Genomic DNA, 23,497 nt, shown 5'->3' on the forward strand with positions numbered 1-23,497 from the left:
AAGTGAATGCCTAATTGGCTCATAGTGTTTAGGGAATTCAATCAGCGGCAACATGTTTTTAAGATCTAGGAATCTTAAAATACAGTTGCATGGAAAGGGAATGCAACTTGACTGCTTCTGCTGAATAGATCTGAATATTGCTTGAAGTTTCACTTATCTCATATGACAAGCATTCTTCTTTCGTTTTGAAGCATCTTAGATATATCAGAAGGGGAGCTTGTGTCTACAGTGTTCTAATGAACTAATTAAAATGAAATTGTGGCTGGGTAATGTTGGGGATGGGTTTCTGTTCTGTAGCATGCGACTGGTGTAATGTGCACTGACAATTAAGGCTTTCCTAAACTTTTGCTGAAAGTGTCTGGGTGTTTTCCAGCTTCTGAGGCCAGAATATGGGAATGAAGTTATCTTTAGGGAGTGACAGTGAAAAAAGACATGCAGCATGCTGAAGCTGTTTGACGCTCTGTCTGCTTGTCTTCTTGCTACAAATGTGCCTCTCTGACTTGTCTGGATTGTGAGAGTCCTCATGTTTTGTTCTTAATGGTTATCCATTAGGGGTAAGATTCAGCGAAGAACTTGAGCATACCTAAAGGTTAGAAGCTGCAATGTCCAAGCACACCTCCTGGTTCCCGGAGAGAGATGCAGACTGTCCCTCATACCTGTCAGGATTCAAATCTATACTCCCAAATCACGGGACAGTCTTGATGCTGTGCTATTCTGCAAAATGATTTATTGAATGAGAGAAAGGAGGAGTCTGGCTGAAGCCTAGTGGTTAGGGCAGTCACCTGGGGAATGGGAAATGCAGGTTACAATTCTTATAATTCCTGTAAATTATTCCATACCTTTATTAGGTCTAAGATTATCGCTGCTATACTGTACTTGAGGCTGTGCTTTGGGACTATTCAGGTAGTGAAGCTAGTAGAAAATGCCTCATCCACTTGCATAGAGCACTTATGTATAAAGAACATTCTAGTTTGTGCTGGCACCTGCACCCATTTCTACACCTGAGGTCTTGGATTTAAACTATTAAATCTTACGTGTTTTGACATGGAAAGAGCACATCTTCCTGCCATAGCTAAAGTAAGCAGAATTGCTTAAGTTTAAAAAAAAAAAAAAAAAAAAAATTCTTTTTTCAGTTAAATGTAGTTTGGCTGGTATGGCATCCTTTGCTTTGGAGCTTACTGTACATCTGATTTGCTGCATCTTTGCTGCATCTTCAAAACTTTCGCCAAATTGTTATGAGCATTCATTTATTTCTGTTTTGATGCTCCTTTATTTATTTTTTAATTTGAGGAATATTTTCCTGCAACAGTGGTAGGGCCATATGGATATCTTTCTGAAAATCTGGAGAAATAAGAAAAGGCTTGGGCTTCCTGCATCCAGTAGAAGAGATGCTGTTCAGCAATGGCACCTACTTGCCCTTCTGTTTCTTAGATGGACACTACCATTAAAATTGCTGTTTAGTGTTGGTTATGTGTGTTGGTCTGTCTTTGTATGGCTAGTTGCATACAAGAAACTGGATGAACTACTTTTTTTTTACAAAAATCTTGAGAGTAGGACTTGGTCACAAGCACTATGAATTCATTCCAGTGGTGCGGGGTATATTCAGCTTTTCAGTTCCCTGTACTATTTGGCCCTGCAGTATGTTTTTAGTTTAATTTTTGTTCAGTTCTCTAACCTAAACTGTGATGGGGTGAAGTTTGCGATTTGCTGAATATAAACTTCTCTAGGGTAAGTTGGCAACAATAATTTCTATTTGCTTTTGTAGGAAATTGAATTTTATCTAATGGTGATACTGCTTGCTTGAAGTAAAACTGCCAGTTTTAATTCACTTCTGCAATTCAAGAACTCCTTCAAGAAAGGAGCGTGCTTTCTTAGCTTTTCTGACTGGGACAAACCAACATTAGAGCAAGATGATTTAGGATGTGTCTAAGCAGTATTTCAGAGGCAGATAAGAGCAAGCTCTGCCATCTTCTGGAGCGTGTACCAGCTTTGGTAAACCTGGTGGTGAGCCTCAGCTGGTAAGTCTGGCTGGATAACTTAGCTTAGCATTGCGCTGATTTAGTTGTGCTAGCTCTGGTTTAGAGGTAACTTGCATACCTACAGCTCAGTGTAAGGGCAGGTTATCTGCCTCAAAAGTTCACCTAGGTGTTTCTGTGGAATGAGAGGAGGACAGAGGGATGCTGCTGCTTTGAGTTAGTTGCCTCAGGAAACCTTCCCCTTCTGTACCCTCGTGTAAGCTTTGCTTTGCTGATCTAGTGGATGGCCCTGGCATACTAGTACCTTCTTGATTAATCAACCATATCTTGTTCCTGAACAGATTCTTCCATCGTTCTAAGCGTCTGCTCAGTCCTTTAGTTTCTCCCAGGACAGAACCTTCATCAGGGTTCCCAATCCATTGGAAGGAACCAGGGAGCCCCAGGGGAGGCCAGGACAGAAATCAGAGGGCACCAGCCTGATACCATCATGGTCCCCTCCTCAGGAGGTACCAGAGGGGCTGTGGTAGGGCCAGAGGCAGAGCATTCCCGCTCCACACATCCGTGGTTAGCTGTGTCCCATGAGACCCTTTTTCAGTTTCATTTTTTACATGCCTTTATTTTAAGGAATAATGTTTTGTGTGGATACTAGTAAGTTTTTAAAATGGGTGTAGAAATCCCTTTGAGTGATTAAATGCACGTTGAAGAAGGGCTGAGCTGGGTTTATGGGTCTCTGTGTTGCAACCTTTGCTCCTGTATTTTTTCAGACTGTGTATTAATAGGGCTATTAATTTTGGGGGCTTATGGTATCATTACTGCTTTATAAATCGTGTTGTAATTGCATGTGAAGGTCGTTATCTGGTGAGCATTGTGCAGTACTGGAAGGTCAGGACTCCCAGTTGAAGTTTTGAAGCACAGTCATCTTGTGACGTGATGAGAAAAAACTTCTAAGGAAATGGTCCCTTAAGGCTTTCCATTATAGTTTTAGAGTGATCGCACAATTAAAGGATCAGGTACTAAAAGCTTGGTTTGTTTGCTAATCCTCATTTGTATATTAAAAACGATAATCCTGTAGACTTCTCTTGCACTGCTTTTTAATATACAGCCGTCGCTGTTGTATGAGTAGTAGTGGGAGGATCAGTGGGAACACGGCTGTTGATAGGGAGTAAGCAGGCTCTTGTTCTGATTATTTTGAGGTTTTTTTCTTTTTTAATTTCTCCTTAAGCAATATTGTCTACACCTTTGCTAAGCAGAGTTTGGCGGTGCCTAAAGTACTGGTGACAGCCAGAGGTAGCATTTATCCTGAGGAAACATTAACCCGTTACCATTTTCAATGGGAACAGTAGTGACAAACTTGGCAGGGGGTGGTGGTGGTGGGAGCAGAGGTCTAATGGAAGTACAGCCATTGGCTGCCTCTTTAACCTGTGGAGAGGGATGATATTGAACTAGACAAATGCTGTTTAAAGAATTGGGTAATTAGTAGTCTTGTCACTCTATGGATTAGCATTTTGAATTGCTTTCAGTAAAAATGCAAACTGCCTTTATTATTTCTGTCTTTCAAAAAGCACATAATTGAAAATTATTTTGTTATTTGAGTTGCTTCTTTGAATCGCCTTCAAAACTGAGATTTTTCTTTAATCTGAATAAATGGATTTAGTTGTTCGCTGAATGGCAATATGTTAAAGATTGGGTTTGTGCCTTGCATAGTGCCCCACCTTGTCTGGGTGTTGAAAAGGTAGAAGGGTCTCACCCCACTTTATTTCTTGTATGGGGTAGCAAAACCCAACCTAACCGGGTGTTAAAGTGGGGTGAGACCCTTCTACCTTTTCATTTCTTGTATGGGGTAGCAAAACCCAACCTAACCTATGATCTCCACATTGATCTTAAAATAAATATTAATAAGTTTATGAATATTTCATGATCTCTCAGCAGTCTTTTCACGATCTCTTTTTCATTCCTTCAACTGACTAATGCTGGGGTCCCTGTCTGCATTCCGTGTTTTCAAGCAGTATTTATCCTCTAGTGGACTGACTTCTGTAATCCAAGAACTGCTAGCTTGTCATCATCAATGCAGTAGGCAGCCAAAACTTGGAAGGGAGAATATAACCATTTTTAGATGTTTGCACATGATCTCACCCTAATGTTGTGGTGTGGGGTTTTTGGACGACTTCTCTTCCCCCCGCCCCCCTCCCCCCTCCATTTATTTGAATATTTATTTAATCTCTCTCTACCTGGGACTCTGACTTGGGGCGGAGCAGTAAAGTAGTTGCAAGCCCTCTTGTCTTGGGCATTTTTGGAGAGGAGGAGGAAAGGTGTGAAGGCATAGACTGTGGTCCTCCTTCTGGTAGATGCTGGTTTGGAAGCTTCTGCTCTAGCAGCTGAGGATAAGATGATCCCAAATGGGGAGGAGGGAGGGAGGAGAATGTCTAAGGCACTTTGCTGGAGGTAAGTAGCCAGTCTTTAGATATTAAAAAAGCTTGACAGCTGTTTTTTTAAAAGCAATTCAGATAATAAAAACAATCTAATAAATTGTGAGCACTTCACTATTACTTTCAATTGCAAAGTTCAACAAACTTTGTATTTCATTCCATTATCTAGTATTAATAGTTAAAAAAAAAAAAAGCCATACAACAAAAAACCTTTACACTTATCTAACATGCTGCTTGTTTCTACTTGTTTTATTTCTAGCATATTATCAAGTTTCACCGTGCCTCAAAAGCAAATAAAAAGCCCATGCAGTTGCCAAGATCTATGGTTAAATCCCTACTCTACCAGATCCTTGATGGAATCCATTATCTCCATGCAAACTGGGTGCTTCACAGAGATCTGGTAAGTGTTGCAAGTATTACCTGGTTAAGAAAGTTTCATGTGCATGTTGTTGGGTTGGAGAAAAGTCCCTATTAGTAATCTTGCATATCGATCCATACAGCTTTTCCTGTTATTGTTGCAGGAGACCAATGGAGACTTCAAACATGAAAACAAACTGTGTTTTCACATTGTTTTTATCTGAGTCATCTGAGCTCAGACAATGATGCTAGTTCCGGTAAAAGGATTGCAGATATCAATATCCGAAAACAGTATGCGAGCCAGCTAATATATGTTGGTTGAACATTCTTATAAGTTGTGCACGGCTTTGAAAAGGCATTTAAGTAGGATAGTGATTGATACCCTTCTGCATTGTTTAGTTTACGTGCAAGTTACCATAAAAGCTAGTGAGAGAGTAATTTTTTTTCATGGAGTATTTCTTTTCCATGTGGTATTTTTTCTGACCGTGGGAAGAGAACTATGAAAGAGTTGTCATCTTGAAATTTCTCATGACCTGAAGTGGCTCTTTAAGTTGATCGCAGGTTACAAGGGCAACCAGTTGCCTTGTCTTAGTTACCCTGTTCCCCTTAAAGTTTCCCACCACTCCTCATACTTAAGCGAAGTGCTACCAAGGGTTGCAAAAAGAAGATACTAATATGGGTGTAGTGCGTTGTAACTAGAATTTCTGGCATGAGACAAACAACACGATGGTTAATATGCCAAATCTGTTCTAGCAGTTATGCTACTGTAACATCAGCAGAAATGAAGTGTAGTCTGTGTATAAAGCCACTACTCTTAGTTATGTTTCGTAGTTACCCTAGTAGGTCAAAATAGAGATGCATGTCCAGAAACTTATAATTGCTAATTAAGTTTTGTGACACATAGATCGTTCTTGAGTCTTGAATAGTAAATAGGGTCTTAGATTAATTTTTGGATGTAGAGCAAATGTTTTCTTAAAAGATATGAATAAACGTAAGGCAGGCCTGGAATACAAGTCACAGACATCTTCTGAAATGAATTTTATTTAATTTTTGTCATAGTACTTAATAACAGTGGCCAGAAGCGAGGTTTCTGGTTTTGGTATGGATCATGTTTGGTTTTTTTTTTACCTTGTTCCTTGGTATTTATTGTCGGTTCTTCTGTTAAATTCCAGATGTTACTGAATTTCTGTGGTGGTTTGGTGTGTGGGTGTGGTTGGGTTTTTTTTGTTTTGGTTTTTTCTTTGGAATAGTAGCCATGAGCAAAAGCAGGAAGCAGGTACAACCCTGATTTTCTTGCTACAATTATTACTCTTTGCTAAGGAGACAGCTGTTGCTTTGGCAGAGTGCTGAGATGTAATTAGATACAGCTTGAGAAGGAACACCTGAAAAGTCTATATTCACCTATGTTTAAGGGAAGTATATGTGTTCAGGGAACTATTAAATATATACACTCAAATGCCATACATGAACTTGATATCTTGGTAGGAAATATAAGATGGTATCTCGGATAATAATCACAAATACCCTAGAGAATTTTCTTACTGGTGTTGCTATTTCCAGCTTGCAGCACCGGGTGTTTTACATGACTAGTGCTGCTACTTTACAGGTCTTAACTGTTGTTGATGTGTTGCAGCAAAGCTGGTGCCTAATGTCTTTTGTCTTTTCTCTTGGAACTTTGGGAGGTGATGGTTGCTGTTATGAAAAAGACAACTATTTTTCACGCACTGGAATGAGATAGTGCTTGATTGATGTTGATAATTGAGAAGGGAGAAGAACAGAAATTTGTGAAGTCTTAATGTGTTCTTGGTATGCAAATAAATTTAAGCTAATGGATTCTGGGATACCTCGGTGAGAGGAAGGGGAAAAAAAGCATTAAAAAAATTGCTTTGGTACATTGCTGATTTAAGGGTGTATTCAGAATCTTTTGCCTTTTTAAAAGTTATTGCAGCTTTCTGAAGAACGTGGGTATTTAAAATAGTTCTTCAGTATCTTGAACACCGTAAGAAAAAACTGATGTTATTCTGGATATGTCCTGTCTGCTTTTGAAATTAGGAGTTAGTGATAATTTAGTAACCAATTTAAATTCTAGGTTAACCAAAAATTCTATATATCTGTAATTTTTATTCATATGCTTATATATGTGATTTTTGCTTCTAAGAACAGTACCTCAGGCATGATTTCACTGCATAATACATAAATACCAACTCTTCAGTGTTGTCATAAGATAGGGAGCAGTTTGTGTGGTGATTTTCTCTTAACTGTTTCAATTTACATCTGCTGGAAAGATATTTTTCTATTTTATGTAAACCAATGTTTTGCATCAAGACACCTTGTACTTCCCTGGTTTAATATAACTCTGTTCTTACTATTTTTAGCGTGCATTTGGATGTAGACCAAAGATAGTGACATCCATAAAAGTCATGCTATGCTTATTTTATTGCTTTTAATAAAAAAAAAAATAGATTCTCCAATAATATTTATCATAATATTAGCCAAATTCTCCTGAGCCGTGGAAATGACCTTTAGAATTTATTTAACAAATCTTGCAGTGAAAAAACCAGAAACATGGGAGGTTAGGTATTTGTGAGAGTACGTGCTTGGAGGTATTTGAAGAACATTGTTCAAATCTCAATTCGGTGCTCTCTTAAATCAAAGAGTTTCTAAAAAGAATAAAATACCAAATGTGCTTTAAAAAAAAAAAAAAAAAAACCAAACCCAAAAACTGGTTCTCAGTGGATCTGTATTTTTAGATACCTTAAAATTGTTACTCATAAGTTAATTTTAAGATCAGCAGTAGCCAGCAAAAGTATGACAGAGTAATAAAACTGGTGGACAACACTGAACTTGCAGACCTGCAGTACATGCCATGTCCTTGGGCTGAGCTAGTGAATAGTTTCTTCCACAAGCAGCCAGCCTTGTTCCCCTCTTCACTACAACTTTGCCATTGCCACCCATTTTAGTGGCCTGGGAGGTGACACTCACCTGAGTCACGGCGAGCTCGTTCAGGGAGTTAAACCTGCAGAAAGTATTTGCTCTTCTCCTGCAGGGCTCATTTTCTGCAGGATCAACTCCCTGAGGGATCTCGCTGGGAGCTCACGCGCATGCAGGAGCTGGCGCAGAAGCAGTGTGAGGCTGGAGGTGGTGGCAGAAAGCTGAGCAGGTCATCCTGGCATCATTAGCCATTAGATCAGATTATTTTATTGTCAAAATGCAACTTTTTAATTCTTAGACGAAAGTACAAGTGTTTTTAAAAGATTAAATTCAGTTGTGGTTCTAAATCAGCACAATCTGTGTTTACCTTTAATCTCTTCTGATCCAAGACTTAGTCAGCTTGAACTCTAACATATGTCCAAATTTAGGAAAGTGCCCAAACTGAGGCAAACTTTAACACCAAATACACTTCTAGAAATACAAAAATAGTTTACTGTAGTGTATATTTTAATTTATTGTAATATTTGGGTTATTTTGGTTTTGTTTTTCCTATTCTGAAAGTAGTTTAAAGGTGCTACGTGGCTTTTCAGGTACATTTTTTAGCTAACTGTGAATGTCAGTTAAAAAATACTCAGCAGTAACTTTCTTTACTCCAAGATTCAAGCTGGTACAGAATATGGGACAGGAGCTTTAGAATTTTGATTTCTTTGAATAGCATTGAGTCAGTTTGTACTCCTTGGATTGACATAAGTCTGTAAAAATCCATACATTTGTTCTATCAAGCCATTTGGAATAGGATTTTGTTATTGGATTGCACGTTGTTGGGCAATGATAATTTTGCCTTTTTAATGCAGCAGCACTCCTGAAAGCCACGTGTGAGAGGAGGAAGGCTTTGCTGGCTCTGCTAGCTGCTGGACATTTCATTATAAACAAGATGTTAATATAGATAAATATTAGAGAAAGAACCTTCTGGTACCAAGCTTTTGTTTCTTAAAGTGCTCTGCATTACACCGTGTTCTGTCCACTTGGAGATCTAAAATTGTGTTCTGTACTTTGAGTCAATAGTGAGTTAGAAGATGAGGTGTGTGGAGTACAGTATTTGAGGGTATTATCTTTGTCCCCTCCTCCCCCAAACGTGAGTTATTTAGATTCTACAGGAATGTTCAGCAAAGGCCTTACTTTGCAGAGATGTCTGAAAATGGAGATCTTCCATATGCTGTTCACAGTGCGTGTTCATGGTAGCAACAGAAAGGATTTGGCCACTTTTTCTCGTGCTAATAACCCTTCTGTAGTTGATGTTAGTTGCTTAAGGACAAAAGCAGGCACAGACCACTTCCTTTAGAACTTGATAAAAGCTATTTCTATTTGTAATAGGACGTATTTTCCTGGAGGGAGGTATTATCTATGCGATGTTTTAAGAGCACAGAAACCATACTGAGGAATTCATTTAAGATTCCACTTAGTCCTTGAGCATTTCTTTAGTATTCTGCTTAATGTTATTAAAACTCCTGGTTGAAAAACAAATGTTGGAAATCAAACTAATCAGAGAAATGACGATTTCCCTCCCCCTCCCTCTAGGATTGTGTTAAATGGTTGCTTTCAGCATTCTGAAATCAGAAACTTGCTCACTGCAATAGCTGTATAAACTAACTTTGTAAAATGAGCCAAGTTCCTAAAGTGTTTTTCTCATGATTTTGAATACTCGTTGACTACGAATTTCCTGGTTTCTCTGGGATTGCCCCTCTACAGCTCTAGAATGTCTAAAGTGACTGCGTATGTTGTTTTACAAATGAAGGAGATTAGTTTAGAGCAAAAGTCTTGTAGATGGAACAACAGTGATAAACGTGAAAAGACTCAATGTTAGACATGCCTTTGGACTCACAATTTTGGTTTACAAACAGAAGGCAGAGTTAACATGTTCTGGTGGAACAACAGGTGTCCATGAGTCTTAACATTGCAAAGATTTCAAGTAAATTCCTTTTCACTCTAATAATTGATTTGTATTATTCTGTTTAGAAAAAGATTTAGGTGTCTGAAGCAGAAGTGAGACGGAAGGTAGGTTGTAGACAAGGTGGTTCCCTGGGCAGGTTTGGATGGGATGTATAACTTACTGTTGATGCAGAAGGAGGCCATGCTGCCTCTACTCCTCTCTGTTCTGCTGTGCTGCTCCTCCTCCAAGCTGGGGATTGGAAAACTAATATGAGTTAAAATTAGACTCACAGAGAAGAGGTTGATCTGTATGTGAATTCATTCCCTAATCTGGTTCAGCATGCAATTACACAAATGCTTATGTAGGGTGGATATATAGGTGAGATGGATAATGTGTGGAAGCCAAATGGACAAGGATGGGACATAAGGGAAGGGTAGACTTCCATTTTAAGTGACATTGTCCTATTCTACTGGCAGTGCTAAGTATATGATCTGTAATCCTCCTTCTCTTTTTGAAGAATCTAATTACAGTTGTTTGAAATAATATTTTTGTCAGTGGCAGAAAGCAGAGTGAGCCTGTTTCTCAGGTCCTCCAGTTTATGGTCTATGATGTCAGTATAAATGCACCTTTTTTGGCATTTAAAGCAAATATGAACAGTGGTTGCAAGGAAAAGGTACTTTTCCTACTTCTGCTATGGAAGAGAATGGGTGCTAATGCAGCAGACTTCTGCAATCAAGTGACTAACTCCTGATGCAAATTCTGTATGTAGGGTCGTTACATACACTGCCGGATGGCTTTTATGATGGTATTCGGTGAAGAAAGGTGGGTGTAATAAGAACCTAAGGCTTGTTTTTGTTACTTAGAAAGACAGCAAACATTTTAGAGTTTTGAAGCTGATAGGTACATCAACAGAGTGGAGACAGTAATTGAGTTTGTGGTTAAGAGATACTGGATAGAAGTAGGAGATGGGGAAGAAAAACAAGCGGGAAGCTGAAGCAAAGATGGACTTTTTTTCAGAAAACGCAGCTGAAGGAGAGAGCAAGAAGAGCAAACAAAAGTCTTCCTGCAGCTCTGTCTTTCATCCATCTCTCTACATGTCCTGCAACATCATGCAGCACTTCTCCTCACTGGTAGCCAGGATTTGCTTTTCTCAGGGCTTTTTGTGACACCTCACCCCATCATTCTAGTTGGGCCCAAATCTCACTTGAGCTGGCCTTTCCTTGACACTTCAGCTGCCAAGTGGGCTAAGCTGGTAATGCTTCCATGTCCACGTGTGTGTTTTTCAGTGCACCCCTTCCTCTACAATTCAACCATCTCACTCTAATTTTACTAAGCGGGGGAGGGAGGAGGAATCTAACTGTGGCGAAGACTTTGCCACTGGTTTTCCATCTCCAGCTTTTTTATTACTATACCCTTGTCCCTTAAAGCAGGAGAAGATTATTTATTTGTTCTGTAGTTTGCTTCACTATGTTGTCTGTATTAGCAGAGGCTATTTTCATTGCATGCTTAAGCTAATCAGTTTGTGTTTCTTCCCGGAGTGGATTATGGAGTGTCCATGCATTTCTGCCACCTGCAAAATTTATGGAGTGCTAATCCGGGCATTTTTGGTGGAAGGACATAGCCGACAGCTGAGGTTTGATATAATTTTGACTCTGCATGTCTCTTATGTAGCGAATGTCTATAGACAGTCTTTAGGATGCTCAGACATGTGAGCTCCCAGAATCAGGCTTGTTAACAGGTCCCCTGAATATCCAGCCACTGCAGTAACAGTAACCCCGGTATCTTTCCAAGGGTAAATCTTTAGCAGAGCCACAAGACGCCTGTGTGGTGACTGGTGCCAGTTTGGGCTGGCCACGAATTGCTCTCACGGCAAACTGCTTTCTCCACTGCTCCAGCTCCACACCTCTTGTGGAACGGTGGGTAGTGGATGACACAGTGGTTGTTTGGAAACTGTAGCCACCTGGAGACTGTGGGTTTTCTCCTGTCAGAAGTAAAGGAAAAAGGGAAAGCCCAAACTGGAGGGGCCAGACAGATGACTTTCTTGGGAATCAGCAACTTCTGTCTCCCTCAAAGACACAGCCTATTCAGAAATGATCAAACTAATTAGCATTCCATCCTCTGACAATTTGTGATTTTAAAAGATAAATATTTATTATTAATTTGTTCAGAATGAGTATTTTAAATGATCTGTCACGATGTTTATATAGAATACCAATATTAGTAAATTTTCAGTAATTCAATTATATTAAATTCAATGAAGCTCCAACAGTTTTCAGATTTTCCATTGAAGGGTTGACTTTCAGTTTAGGGGCTCATTAAAAACACAATCATTATTTTCTCTTAGCAATCATCCTGTAGCCAGTATGCAAATCTGCAGCCTCTTACCATGGACCTGTGCTTGCACTCTGCTCTGGACCTTTGCTGCCACATTACACAGGTCTCTTGACCTCTCTTTGCCTCTGTTTCCCAATCTGTTAGCTATTTATGGGTATAATTTGCAGTTTACTGCTTTATGTGCTATGAGATCTTTGAGTGAAAGCAGTATAGTATGTGTGGTTTATGTAGCTAACTATTTTTTTTTGTTGTTTGATACTCTATTTTGAATGAGCTAGAAGTATTACAAGGACCAAAAATTAAAATAAGTTGCATGTTTTATGAAGGCACCAGAAAAATTCTTAAAATTTTATTAAGTGGATTCTGACTTTTTATTTATGCTGTCATATCAAAGTCTTTGAGAAATGAGAAAAGTCTCCCAGTGCTTACTATTACTGGTTTATAGTATTCAACTACTCCCTCCTCCTCTTCCCTGTGCCCTCCCAAGAAGATTTTCCATGCCAATAAATAATTAGAAAAGTTACCGAAAAAGCAGCAGAACTGAAGTGGTTTTTAAATGTCTCACTTGCATTTTGCTAAGCAAGCAAACTGTGGGTTTGAACTTGAAAAGCTGCTTGGCCCTGTTCACCTGTTTGGGTGCGCGCACGCCTCCTATAAATACCTAATGAGTCAACCTGTCTGCCAGTTTCTTTAAACTTTTTAAAAACACTGTAATTGTAATCCCCACTATTCTGTGTCATCGTGTGTGTGTGCGCACGTGTGAGAAGGGTGGACGAATGCGTGTGGACACGCATTCCCTACTCATGTTCTTCCCTAGTTGTGTATGGGTTCAGGCCTCTTAATCCTTTATCATTCCATCTGCATGATATCTGCAGGGTGAAGGGGACTTTCCATGGTGTCAAAGAACCTCACTTGTACTCAGCTTGCAGATTTCCCAAAAGAAAGGAAATGAAAGCTAAACCTACATGTTTTGAGAGATTAGACTCCATGATGACTTTAGAAAGTGATTGGAATTTATTAGCTAAAAGATTAACACGTTTTTCCTCCTTTATATCCAGTTAGAGAGAAGATACACTTTTTTATTTACTGCTGAGGAACAACAGTATATGGGTGCTTATATATGTATCTATATGGATACATGCTTCTAGATAGATAAATGAACCAGAAATTTTACATGCTCAATAGCAAACTGAGTTTGTCAGCATATGCTTTCTTTTTTTTTTTTCTGTTTAAATATTAGGTATATATTGAGAGGCACCTACTAAAAACCAGTGCATTTCTTATTAGTCAGAACTTTGCTTTTTTCCTTCAGTTGTAAAAACCAATCTCCACGTGATTTAGAAAGGTGTATGAAGACATGCACAAAGTATTACCTCTATTGAGTATGTGGAAACAGCAATTTTTCCGAGACTGACTAATGCATACCTTTTGGTTTGTGGCAAGAGAATTAAGGAGATGTTTGTGGATTAATTTTTACTAATAAAAATAATTACAGTTGAAGAAAAATGTTTTACCTCAGGTTCTGAAACAAGCTTATGCCCATAAAACCCTGACTGGATGTAAATTCAGATGAGTCAGAAGAAACAAAGGGACTGATTTAATGTTCTTTTGGCTGCGTTTTGCTGCTAAAGTCAACAGATGACATATGGCTCCTGTGAGCTTCATATCTCTTTTCCTGAGGTGGAAACAGGGCAAGAAGGAAGCAAAAGTATTAAAGTAATTCTAGAATTTATTTGTTTATTTCCTGATACAGAAAAAACAGAAGGAAAATGTCATCTTTTCTAATAGCCCCAATTCAGATACCATCTGCTGTATGAAGGTTTCTAGTAAATAGTGGTGCAGCTGACCATTTGGAGTGAGCAAACTGGGTTTTGCAGTCTAAAGAGAAAAATGCGAAGTTTAGAAGAAGCTTTTACAAGTTTTTCTTTTGTAAAAGACTTACCACTTTTTTTTTTCTGTTGGAGAAAGTACCCTTGGGATAATGGCATCAACTACAAGTGTGTCTATCATTATTTCTGTTTGGACTCATTGCCCCTTCTGAATAACGCTACAAAGGTTGGCACCGTGGTGTTGACATGTTTGTATTTACAGTAATAGAAATTAATGAAGCTTAAAAGAAGTGTGTTAAAGTCAATGAAGGCAACTAATGTAACGTCATATAATATTCAAGAAAAAATGAAAACATTGCATTTGTTGTTCATGTTGCTTGCCATCTTGCGCTTTCTCTTGTGCATTTCTCTTCATTTGCAAGCATACTGTGGTTATTACTGCTCTACTAAGATGTTGCAATAATGTTGCAGTTTGTCTTGCATTTAAATTAAGCATCTTTGATCGGTGATCCAGGAAGGTGCAGTGACTAACAGAGGATTAGTTTATTCCTCAGTTTTGTTATGTGAGCCTATCCTGAGAGAACTGGGTTTGTTCAGCCTTGAGAAAAGGAGGCTCAGAGGGGATCTCATCACTGCGTACAAGTATGTAAAGGGTGGCTACAAAGAACATGGAGACTCCCTTTTCACAAAGAGTCACATGGAAAGGACGAGGGGTAATGGGTACAAGTTAATCCTGAGAAGATTCTGATTGAACATGAGAGGAAAATTTTTCAGACTCAGAACAGTCAACCATTGGAATAATCCCCCCAGGGCAGTGGTTGACTCTGCCACATTGGACACTTTAAAGACAAAGCTGGACAGGGTGCTGGGCCATCTTGTTTAGACTCTGCTCTTGCCCAGAAAGGTTGGACCAGATGATCCTTGAGGTCCCTTCCAACCTGATATTCTATGATTCTTGTCAAAGAAACTGGCTCTGGTGTGGAAAATGACTGATCAGCTGGTGTTTCCCTGATGGTTTATCTCAGGGCCTCTGTCTTCTCCAGCCTCCATCCTTTCTGCTTTCTAGCTAATGTTTCAGAAATCATTGGCCTTACTGTAGCTGTAAGGCCAAATACCACAGTTATGCTAGTTAAAGAAAACAAAGGAAATCCTTTATACAGTCTGTGAAGTGACCATGTGAAGTGGTCCTGTCAGGAACTGGGCATGAGGCCTTCAAATTCATCTTCCAGGTCGGATTATGGTAGTCATATAATCTTTTTTTTTTTTTTTTCCTTTCTTTCTGAATTTCATCTAAAACCACCTCAGAATTAAATTTTCAAGCTGTTTTAATAAGTACAGGAGCTAACCTTTAGCAGTCTGGATGACTGGTAAAAGTATTTATAATATTTTTTTTCACCTATTAACAGTGAAGCAGCGAAGACTTCCAGTCAAGAAAGGCTCATCATTGTGCAAGTAGTCAGTCTCAAATGCATGTAGTTCTCCGCATACCAAACCTCTGTACTAACAGGGTATTTTTAACTGTTCTTTCTCTTTGTTGTTTTCCTGCCCTCCAGAAGCTAAAGCCCATGTGAATATATGACTGACATTTTGACAGACCCCCATTCCACTTTCTTCAGCACCTCAGTGGTGCGAGAGCACAACTCACTGCTACCTTCGGGTTGCCTCGCAGTGGCCTGTAGAAGCACTTCCCCAAGACTTCAGTAACTTTCCTGTGCTACTTTGTAAAGTAGTGAAAAACTGTGTGGAAATTCTTTGTTTTATTTAAGTAAGCTGATAGCATCTGAAACATGGTTTTTATATTGGGATTATGCGTTTGCATTTTCAAATAACCCCCTCCCACCCCCAAGCTAGCCCCCCCTCTGTGATGCTTTGATATTCCTACTGGTATAATAAATTTTGAATATAAATTTTAGTTGGTTTTCTACTAATTTACTTCACTTCTATTTAACCATATTTGGGTGTTTTTGTTGAAGAATTTTACCTTAAAAGAAAAAAAAATCAGAATAGTAATAAAAATGAAGTAAGGTGGTATGAAGAGTTTACGCTTGCTTATTCTGCTAGCTTAAATATTGAGCCCAAGACTTAGCATGATAATGTTCTCTGTAGCTGGTGTTCTCAAATATAACTCATGTCTAAGAAGATAAATCTGTAGACAGTGTCTTGCATTCCTGAAATTCCACTTGGAATGGGGGATTTCAGCTACTCAAGCCGTTTTGTCTTATGCTGTAAGTGTTGCCAAAGAGTGGGTTTTTCACAAATGTGTCTTCTGTTCTACATTTTTCTTTAATCCATGAAACATGCTTGTACATTTTTACTTTGATATGCCTTTCATATAGTTACTTTTGATGTAACAGTTGTGAGTGATGATTGTTAGAATTATGAATTAAGCGTGAACTCCAGTAGGTTACATTTTAATGAGACAATATTGACTTTCTAATGCTATGAAAATTGTTTTTGTGGCTGTTGAACTGCGAGTATGATTAGCTGTTTGCCAGCTCAGCTGAAATTAAGTCTCTTAAATGGGATGTTAAAGTTGGTTTTGCTTCTTGAAATTCAGGATATGAATTCCAGTCTCAGCCCTAAAACTGATTGCTTATCAATATTAATTTGAATTCTTGACAGTTAAAACCAAGAGAATTGCAGACCCATTTAGGTTTTGGGTAATGTGTGTGCTAGAAATCCTGCTTATCTGGATAGTATAATAATTTTGCAGTAGCTTCTTACTAATTTTCCTGTCAGCAAATACATAATCCATGGCTGACTGACTTGCTGCTGTTTGCTAGGATGCAGGATTTACTTGGAAGCTTATTTCTCTGTGTGTGTCTCCTTGCCCTGGTGGGGAGCTGCCGTTCTTTGGTGCCAGCTTCTGTAGCGGGATGGGAAGGGCTTGCAGTAGCAGTGAACGTTTTAGGGGACCTAAAAGTCATCTTTTCTATGTAACATAAAAATACCTGAGTGTACATTGCAAGTGGTATGTTAAGTTTGAAAAAAAGGTTAAACTAGAAAACAGCTCAATTTGTTTATCTCATTTTCAGGCTATTTTTCTTCCTGCAACGTGGAATTTTTGATGCTTGTTTTATCCCTGTCTATAGGGATATATATAACTTTATAACCCATAATTTATTGAAGTGCTGATCCTCACAATTCTGCTCACTTACGGCTTTTCTTTTTGCTTCATTGGACAAATACTGGATGCTCATCTCTATCTCTGGGATGGTGTACATGGGAACACTTGGGAAAATCTGCATTCACTGTTGAAATAGACTAACTAAACTCTACTAAACTTCTTTGTGGCTATTCTGAGTGGTCTGAAAACTGAGTTGTGCTCAATTCGGCTGTGCCAGTGAGAGGTGGTGCTGCCTCAGACCGCCCAGCCCTCTGCTGTGCTGGAGGTGATGCTGGGTACCACGCAGTCAGTGATGCGACTGTGCTTCTCCGCTGCGGCTGTCCCAGCCCCTGGTCTCAGTGCTAACTTTTGCCCTCGACAAGCGTCTATTTATTCCTGCCGAGGTGCCAAAATGGGCTGGAGGGCCATGGCAGAGGAGCCCATTCACTGCAACCGTCTGCTGTCTGGGTGATTATCTCCAGTGGAGAGACAGCGTGGACTGCTAGAGGCAGTAACGTTTGAAACCGTACGGCTGTTTTTCTTGGTGCACACGACTTGGAACCCTTCTTCAGTATTTAGGTAGTTTTAATTTAATTTAGTTGAAAAACTTAAAGTCAAGCGGAGGGTATGGCTACACAAACAAGTTACAGCAAGGCAGTCTAGGGTGTGGATTTACTCTGCATTAGTTGCTCTGTAGTAACTGCTCACCTGCATATTTTTATCCTACAGAAAATGCAGAGTCCTTTGATATCTCACTCCTTAATGAGAGTGAGATAAAGTTGCCTTACATTGTTTCTGAGGATGATTTCATTGAAATGCTGGTAACTAAAATGTCAATATAATAATGACTTTATGGTATTTTCTTTTTTCCTGACTCTACCCATATGTTGAGCTTATAAAACAATTCAACCTTTCTGGGTGCAGCCCTCCTACAGTGCATGTCTAGTTTAGTCTTTAGTATGCAAGAACCACTTCACTCTTACAAAAAAACTGTGTTCAGAATTGGAGGGGGGGGGGGTCAGCATCCTTTTAAATCTTATTAATACCAGATTTCAAGTTGTTGAATGAGTTGATAGCTTTTGGATTTTTAATAATAGGGACATTGCAGCCGTTAAATCTGTATTAAAGCTATTATTGCATCTAATAAAGCTTCCCTACATTTTCACCCTGGTCCTAAGTTTGTAACGCGACTATTTTCAAAATGGATGTTGTAACTAGAGAAGGATTTCAGTTGATGGGCATGGCATGTACAAAACACAGGACAGAGTAACAGGGAGTTGAAAGTGCTCTGATGGCGTGTTCTGAAAGCTAGGGGTTTTCTGAAAGGTATTTCGTTGCACAGTAGGCTTTTCAAAAGTCATAATCTGGCTTTGAGGAACGGGAATTGGCTGCCTAGCTTATTTATGCAGTTTGAAAAAAGAAAATAAAAATTCCCACAGGGAGTTTATTTGCATTTTAGCACTTGATGTTTTGTGAGAATGTCCAAGGACTTATTGGCAACAGCAACAGTAAGGTAAATCATAAACCTCTAGCACTAAAAACATAGGCATTTTTCCTAGTAAATTGGGGCAAATTTGCTGTAGCAAGGACAATCATGTCTTTCTTTGAAAGTGTACTATGTATTTGGAGTTGTTTAATTTAAAAAAATAATTTAAAAAAAAAAAATGGAGCAGCTTGACCTGCCACCCTTTAATATGCTCATGTTTTTGGCATGAATCACAGAACATTTCTCAGGAATTGGCGGTATCTTGCAGCCACTGCATGTCTACGCAGGTTGCCTTTCATTTTTAAAAAAGGGATAATTGTTGAATGGAAAAATATTATAATTAGTTCTGAACTATTTCAGATTTTGTTTTTGGCACGTAGAGCCTTCTTTACAACTCTTCTTCTCTGTTTTCTTTCTTGACGCAAGTCTTTCATTTGCTTCCAGCTTCCTGCTCCTCTGCCCACGTTCCCATATCTGTTGATCTGCCTTTTGCCACCTCTTTAACATTACTCATATAACCTTGACTCAGCTTTGACTTTCCTGAAATACTCCTCCTTCTTCATCTTCACAACCTTAATTATTGCTCCTCCCTTTGGCCTTTGCAACTTTGAGTTTTGCAGTGGCTGGTACAGGTAGAACACCAAGTTTCATACCTTGGCCAACACAAGGGGGAAAAGCTCACTTATTCCAGGTGGAGTGACCCTCCTTTATTTTAAGTTCTTGTTAAAAATACCACACTCATTAAAAAACTTCAGAAACTGATTAAAACCTAAGGGTCTTCTGATTCTGAAATTGGTAATGGTCCCTGCTGTGGTGGTTCTGCCTTAGAAAAGATGTTGAGACCTGATTTCTTTAGGCTTTTGCCTCCCAAACCAGTTCTTTGTTTCACCACTCAAAATTAATTGTACCATATCTTTCCTCTCTATCTTCTGGCTTTTAACTTCCATCAGTAGCTTTAAGAATGAATAGTGTGATCATAGTCATATATGTTTAAGCTACTGCAGTTTATAGTTCTGACATGTCTTAGTTTATATCCAATTCTTGTAAAGCATTTGGAGTTTATTGGGAAAATCCTTTACAAAATAAAAAAGGGGTTTTATCCATTTTGGGTTTGGCAGGCTTTTTTTTTTTTTTTTTAAATAGCAGATAGCTTTTTGTCCTTACACTCTAAAAATTAAAAAAGAAATCAACAGCAACAAAAAAATCAACTTTCCAGAAATGTTTGTGTTAGTTAGATTATTGGAAGTGTATGTATTACTGACTGTGGGGTTTTTGGAGGTGTCAAGCTGATCCCATATAGCGATTAAATGACTTGCAGATATTTTGCACAGCAAGTTTGTAAATGTGTGAAAATCTTCAACCACGTACTTCAGACCAGAATTGGCCTCGATTGGTGATTGATTGAAAAACCTTTTAATAGTTGGTGCTGAAAACTGGCTGTAGGCATTCCAAGTCAATAACTAATTAGCTCTTCCATGTGGTATTACAGTACAGCAACTTCAATATCTAAGAGGGGTCTTGATGCTTACGATAGAACAATTACAAAAGTTTTGCAAATAACTCCAAAGACATGAACAAGCCAATAAATAAATAAATAAATGCTGAAATGTTAGGTTAAATTTTTCTAAGATGATTTAATGATTTTTTTGGTTTTGTGCTGCATATGTCATTTGGAAAGAGCCTAACCTTCAAAAGCGGTTAACAATCAGACTCCCACACCTTGTCTTAAGTTGGCTACCTAAAATATTTAAGCACCACCTGTTTATAACCTGCCAAGAATTGCTTTTGGTTTGCATTAATGAGGGCAAGTAATACTAATAGCTAGTGTATTTGTTCATGAAAGCATCTGTTAGCATAATTACCTTTTGATGCATTTTTATTAGGTAGTAAAATAAAAATGAAGATACTAGCAATACACTATAGAAACAAACTTTTAGAATCTGAAATGCTATGTTGTAAGTAAGTTACACTAAAGACTAAAGTAAATATTTAATACAATTATTTAAAAAAATTTCTTTTCCTTTCTTCAGAAATGTACAAGAAGAAATTACTTGCTTCTTGCCTAAATTACTCTGACCTGGTTGCAATCATTGTTTGTTTCAACATCTTTTTTCTTCTGTTTTACATTCACAAATCCATACAGTTTCAGGACAGAAGATTAATCTTTTACTAGCTACTGTGCAGCTTTTAATAAACTGTAGTAATTTCTATGAACACTTCAAGTCACTATATCAAATATGCTCAATAGAAACACTCTTCTTTATCTTACCTGGGTTATTTTCGATTTGAGGGCTGGAAAGCTGCCATAAATATTACGGAAGTCTTGATGGAATAATAATGAATTTGACAAAATGTCATTGCCTCCATCTTGTGTTGACTTTGTAAACACAGTAAGAAATCAGGGCAGACAGATAAACTCATTAATCTAGAGAGATTTCTCCACTGCTCTGCTACAGCTTGGTTATCGTATGTGTAGTCTCTAAACTGAGGAACCTCTTCTTCTGAGACTTGCAGGTCGGAGTATAAGCACGTTTTCTTGATGGAGGCAACTTCATTGTGACTGCAAGTGAGAATATGAACTCTAAACCCTTTGGCTGCTCTACCTGCCTGTGGGCACACTTCTACCAGCGGTATCCTGTGGTAAATAATAGATACCTTTATTCTTTCATGAAAAGGAGCAAGCTACTTAGGGCATGCTGCAGGATACCGCACAATAAGAGTGTGCCCATGGCAGTTACCCACATGTTAGTGAAGGTGCTGGCAACTTACACTTTTGCTTAGCCTAATTAATTTGTTCATCTAGCTGCACAAATTTCTAAGGCTACTCCAGATGTGTTATTTTGCACGTGTAAATGCCTGTAGAAAATACTAAGAATGTAACCATGACTTTAATGGAGAGATCTATATATCAAATCCATTTTTTAAGTAGGATCTCGCAGCTCGTTTATGCTGTTGAGAAGCACTAAGCCAACAGCATTTGGTTATTCAAGCAAATGTACGAGGGGTCCATGCATTTCCCACTGGCATCAAAGTGCCGTGTGAGCTCTTTGTGGCCAGGGTTTTTAGGTTCAAGAATAGCATGCCTCAAGTCTTGTGAATGTTTTACTCTCAAACACTAATTTGTTGCGAGTAAGGTATTCATGGGTGGAAAGGAGGGAGCAGTGTTCACAGCTCTGAAGTGACAGTGTTGTGGACTTAGGAATCTTCCTTTGTTGTCCCCAGCATACTTTGCCTTGATATCTGCAGAATCTTTCTTTTGAAAGTTTGGAGGTGCTGATTTGAAATGAATGGCTGCAAAGTATTCTGCGGGAAGAAAAACTCTTCTGCGTAAGGAAGTGATGTTTTTCTGAGTGAAAACCTGGAAACCATAGCAGCAGTTACGGGTAGGGAAAAATACTTCTCGTGCCCAAGACAGCAGGGTACGTAACACTACTTAACAGCCTCTGCTTCCAGCTTGTCTTAGGCTGTGACTGTTGGTACTAAAACACAAATCACAAATGCCATTCCACAAAGTGAGACTGGTTTATGTTAAAAACAAAAATACTGAAAATCTGTATTTATCAAGCTGTGTAAATACTGTGGTATATGAGAAACAAAAATATTTCTCTTTTCCAAGACAAGAAAACTTAAATATCTTGGGCTATACATACAGCAGCTAAGTAACCAGGATAAATGCTCAAGACTCTTAAAAGATAATTTGTGGTCTCCATAACTTTTTTGTTGGCATATTAAATCTTAACTTTAAATAGTGGTTTTTTTCTTGAACCAAGTTCAGGTTTTTAACCTCTGTATTCCGAGCCAATTTTTTCCCCATTGCCCATATACCTTTCATAGAATCATAGAATGGTTTAGGTTGGAAAAGACCTTTAAGATCCTAAAGTCCAACCGTTAACCTTTCCCAGCTTCCACCAGCTCTGCTTATGGCTGCAGACACTTCCCTTGGTCTCTGTCCCTTGCTCCTGCCATCTCTGTTTTATGGGTTGGTCTTTGCTTGAAAGAACCTCTCTGGTTACCATTCTCCAGGTTCTCTCCCTCCTTGACACCACCCCCCTCAGCCCTCTCTGTGAAACTGCTGATTCTTCCCTACGCAACATGCACCGCTCTGCGTTCGTGCCTGTGCCCTGTTGCTGCACTGGCCTCTCTGATTCGAGCTTTCCAAAGCAAGAGCCATTTGTTTGCTACTTTACCCATTCTGCCCTTTTTTTTACAAGAAGCGTTGCATAAATAAACAGTAAAATACTTGAATTGGGTTATTGTCTAGGCAGTGTTCACTCATGTTTGGAATAGCAGTATTCTAGATCTATAACTTTCAGTTGTTTGTGGCTGTTAATGAAAATACATTCTGGATTCAAATGGCTTATGCTTGTTCCAGCCTGGCCTGTTGGAACATTATTTTGAATTGGTGGAAAATCTGCTTAAGTACATATAACCTTTAATTTATCTGAAGAACTGCCTTGATGAGAAGGTTTCAAATTGTTCCGAGATGCTGATAATTCTGAATTACTGTTGATTTAAGCATTAGCTCTTCAATTCTTCAGCCAGATCTAGACCCTATAGACCTTTATTGTCAGACTGGGCTTATGCTGCAGTGAAGATTGGAGCTTATACTACAGAAGGAATACCACAAAAATTTGAATGCCAGCTGAACATTAGGCTCCTTTCCATAACATTTACTGATGAAATGACCAGAAGGGGAATGCATTATTCTTCTAAATTTTATGGAGGGTGCATACATGTATAATGTTTCTCAATACCAAATATTTTTAAGTCATCATTAATGTAAGCACACACAGATGTACTGCTTAATATCTCTTAATCTCATTTGTGTGTGGGAGTATCTAAAACTGGCAGGTAATGTATAAATCTCAGGCTTTGGAAAACAAGTAGAAATATTATGACTCTCTCTCTCTAAACACGTCCTTTGTTACTTCTGCCTAACTTTTTCTTGTACATGAAGATAGCCTAAAAAGGCTGAAGAGGATCATCATAGTGAAGTATAACTGTTGCTAGAGAACCTGGCTATTGGTGCTCGGCTCCTTAAAAGTCAGAGCCCTCAGAGCAATTCCCTTGCTCCTCAGTTTCCTGAATTGCTTTACCATGAACTGTATCTGGGGCCAGGGGA

At 38.7% G+C, this 23,497-nt stretch overlaps 1 protein-coding gene across 1 annotated transcript in view; it reads left to right on the forward strand.

The window, feature by feature from the left end:
• CDK19 (cyclin dependent kinase 19) overlaps positions 1-23,497 on the forward strand; it is a 112,336-nt gene that overhangs the window by 37,551 nt on the left and 51,288 nt on the right. Inside the window, exon 4 of the mRNA XM_035900294.1 lies at positions 4,662-4,802. Coding sequence (XP_035756187.1) covers positions 4,707-4,802 — 96 coding nt within the window. The 5' untranslated portion in view covers positions 4,662-4,706. The remainder of the gene's footprint in view (positions 1-4,661; positions 4,803-23,497) is intronic.

This window comes from Egretta garzetta, unplaced genomic scaffold (genome assembly GCF_000687185.1).
Source record: "Egretta garzetta isolate BGI_Z169 unplaced genomic scaffold, ASM68718v1 scaffold138, whole genome shotgun sequence".
In the NCBI taxonomy this organism is placed as follows: Eukaryota; Metazoa; Chordata; class Aves; order Pelecaniformes; family Ardeidae; genus Egretta; species Egretta garzetta.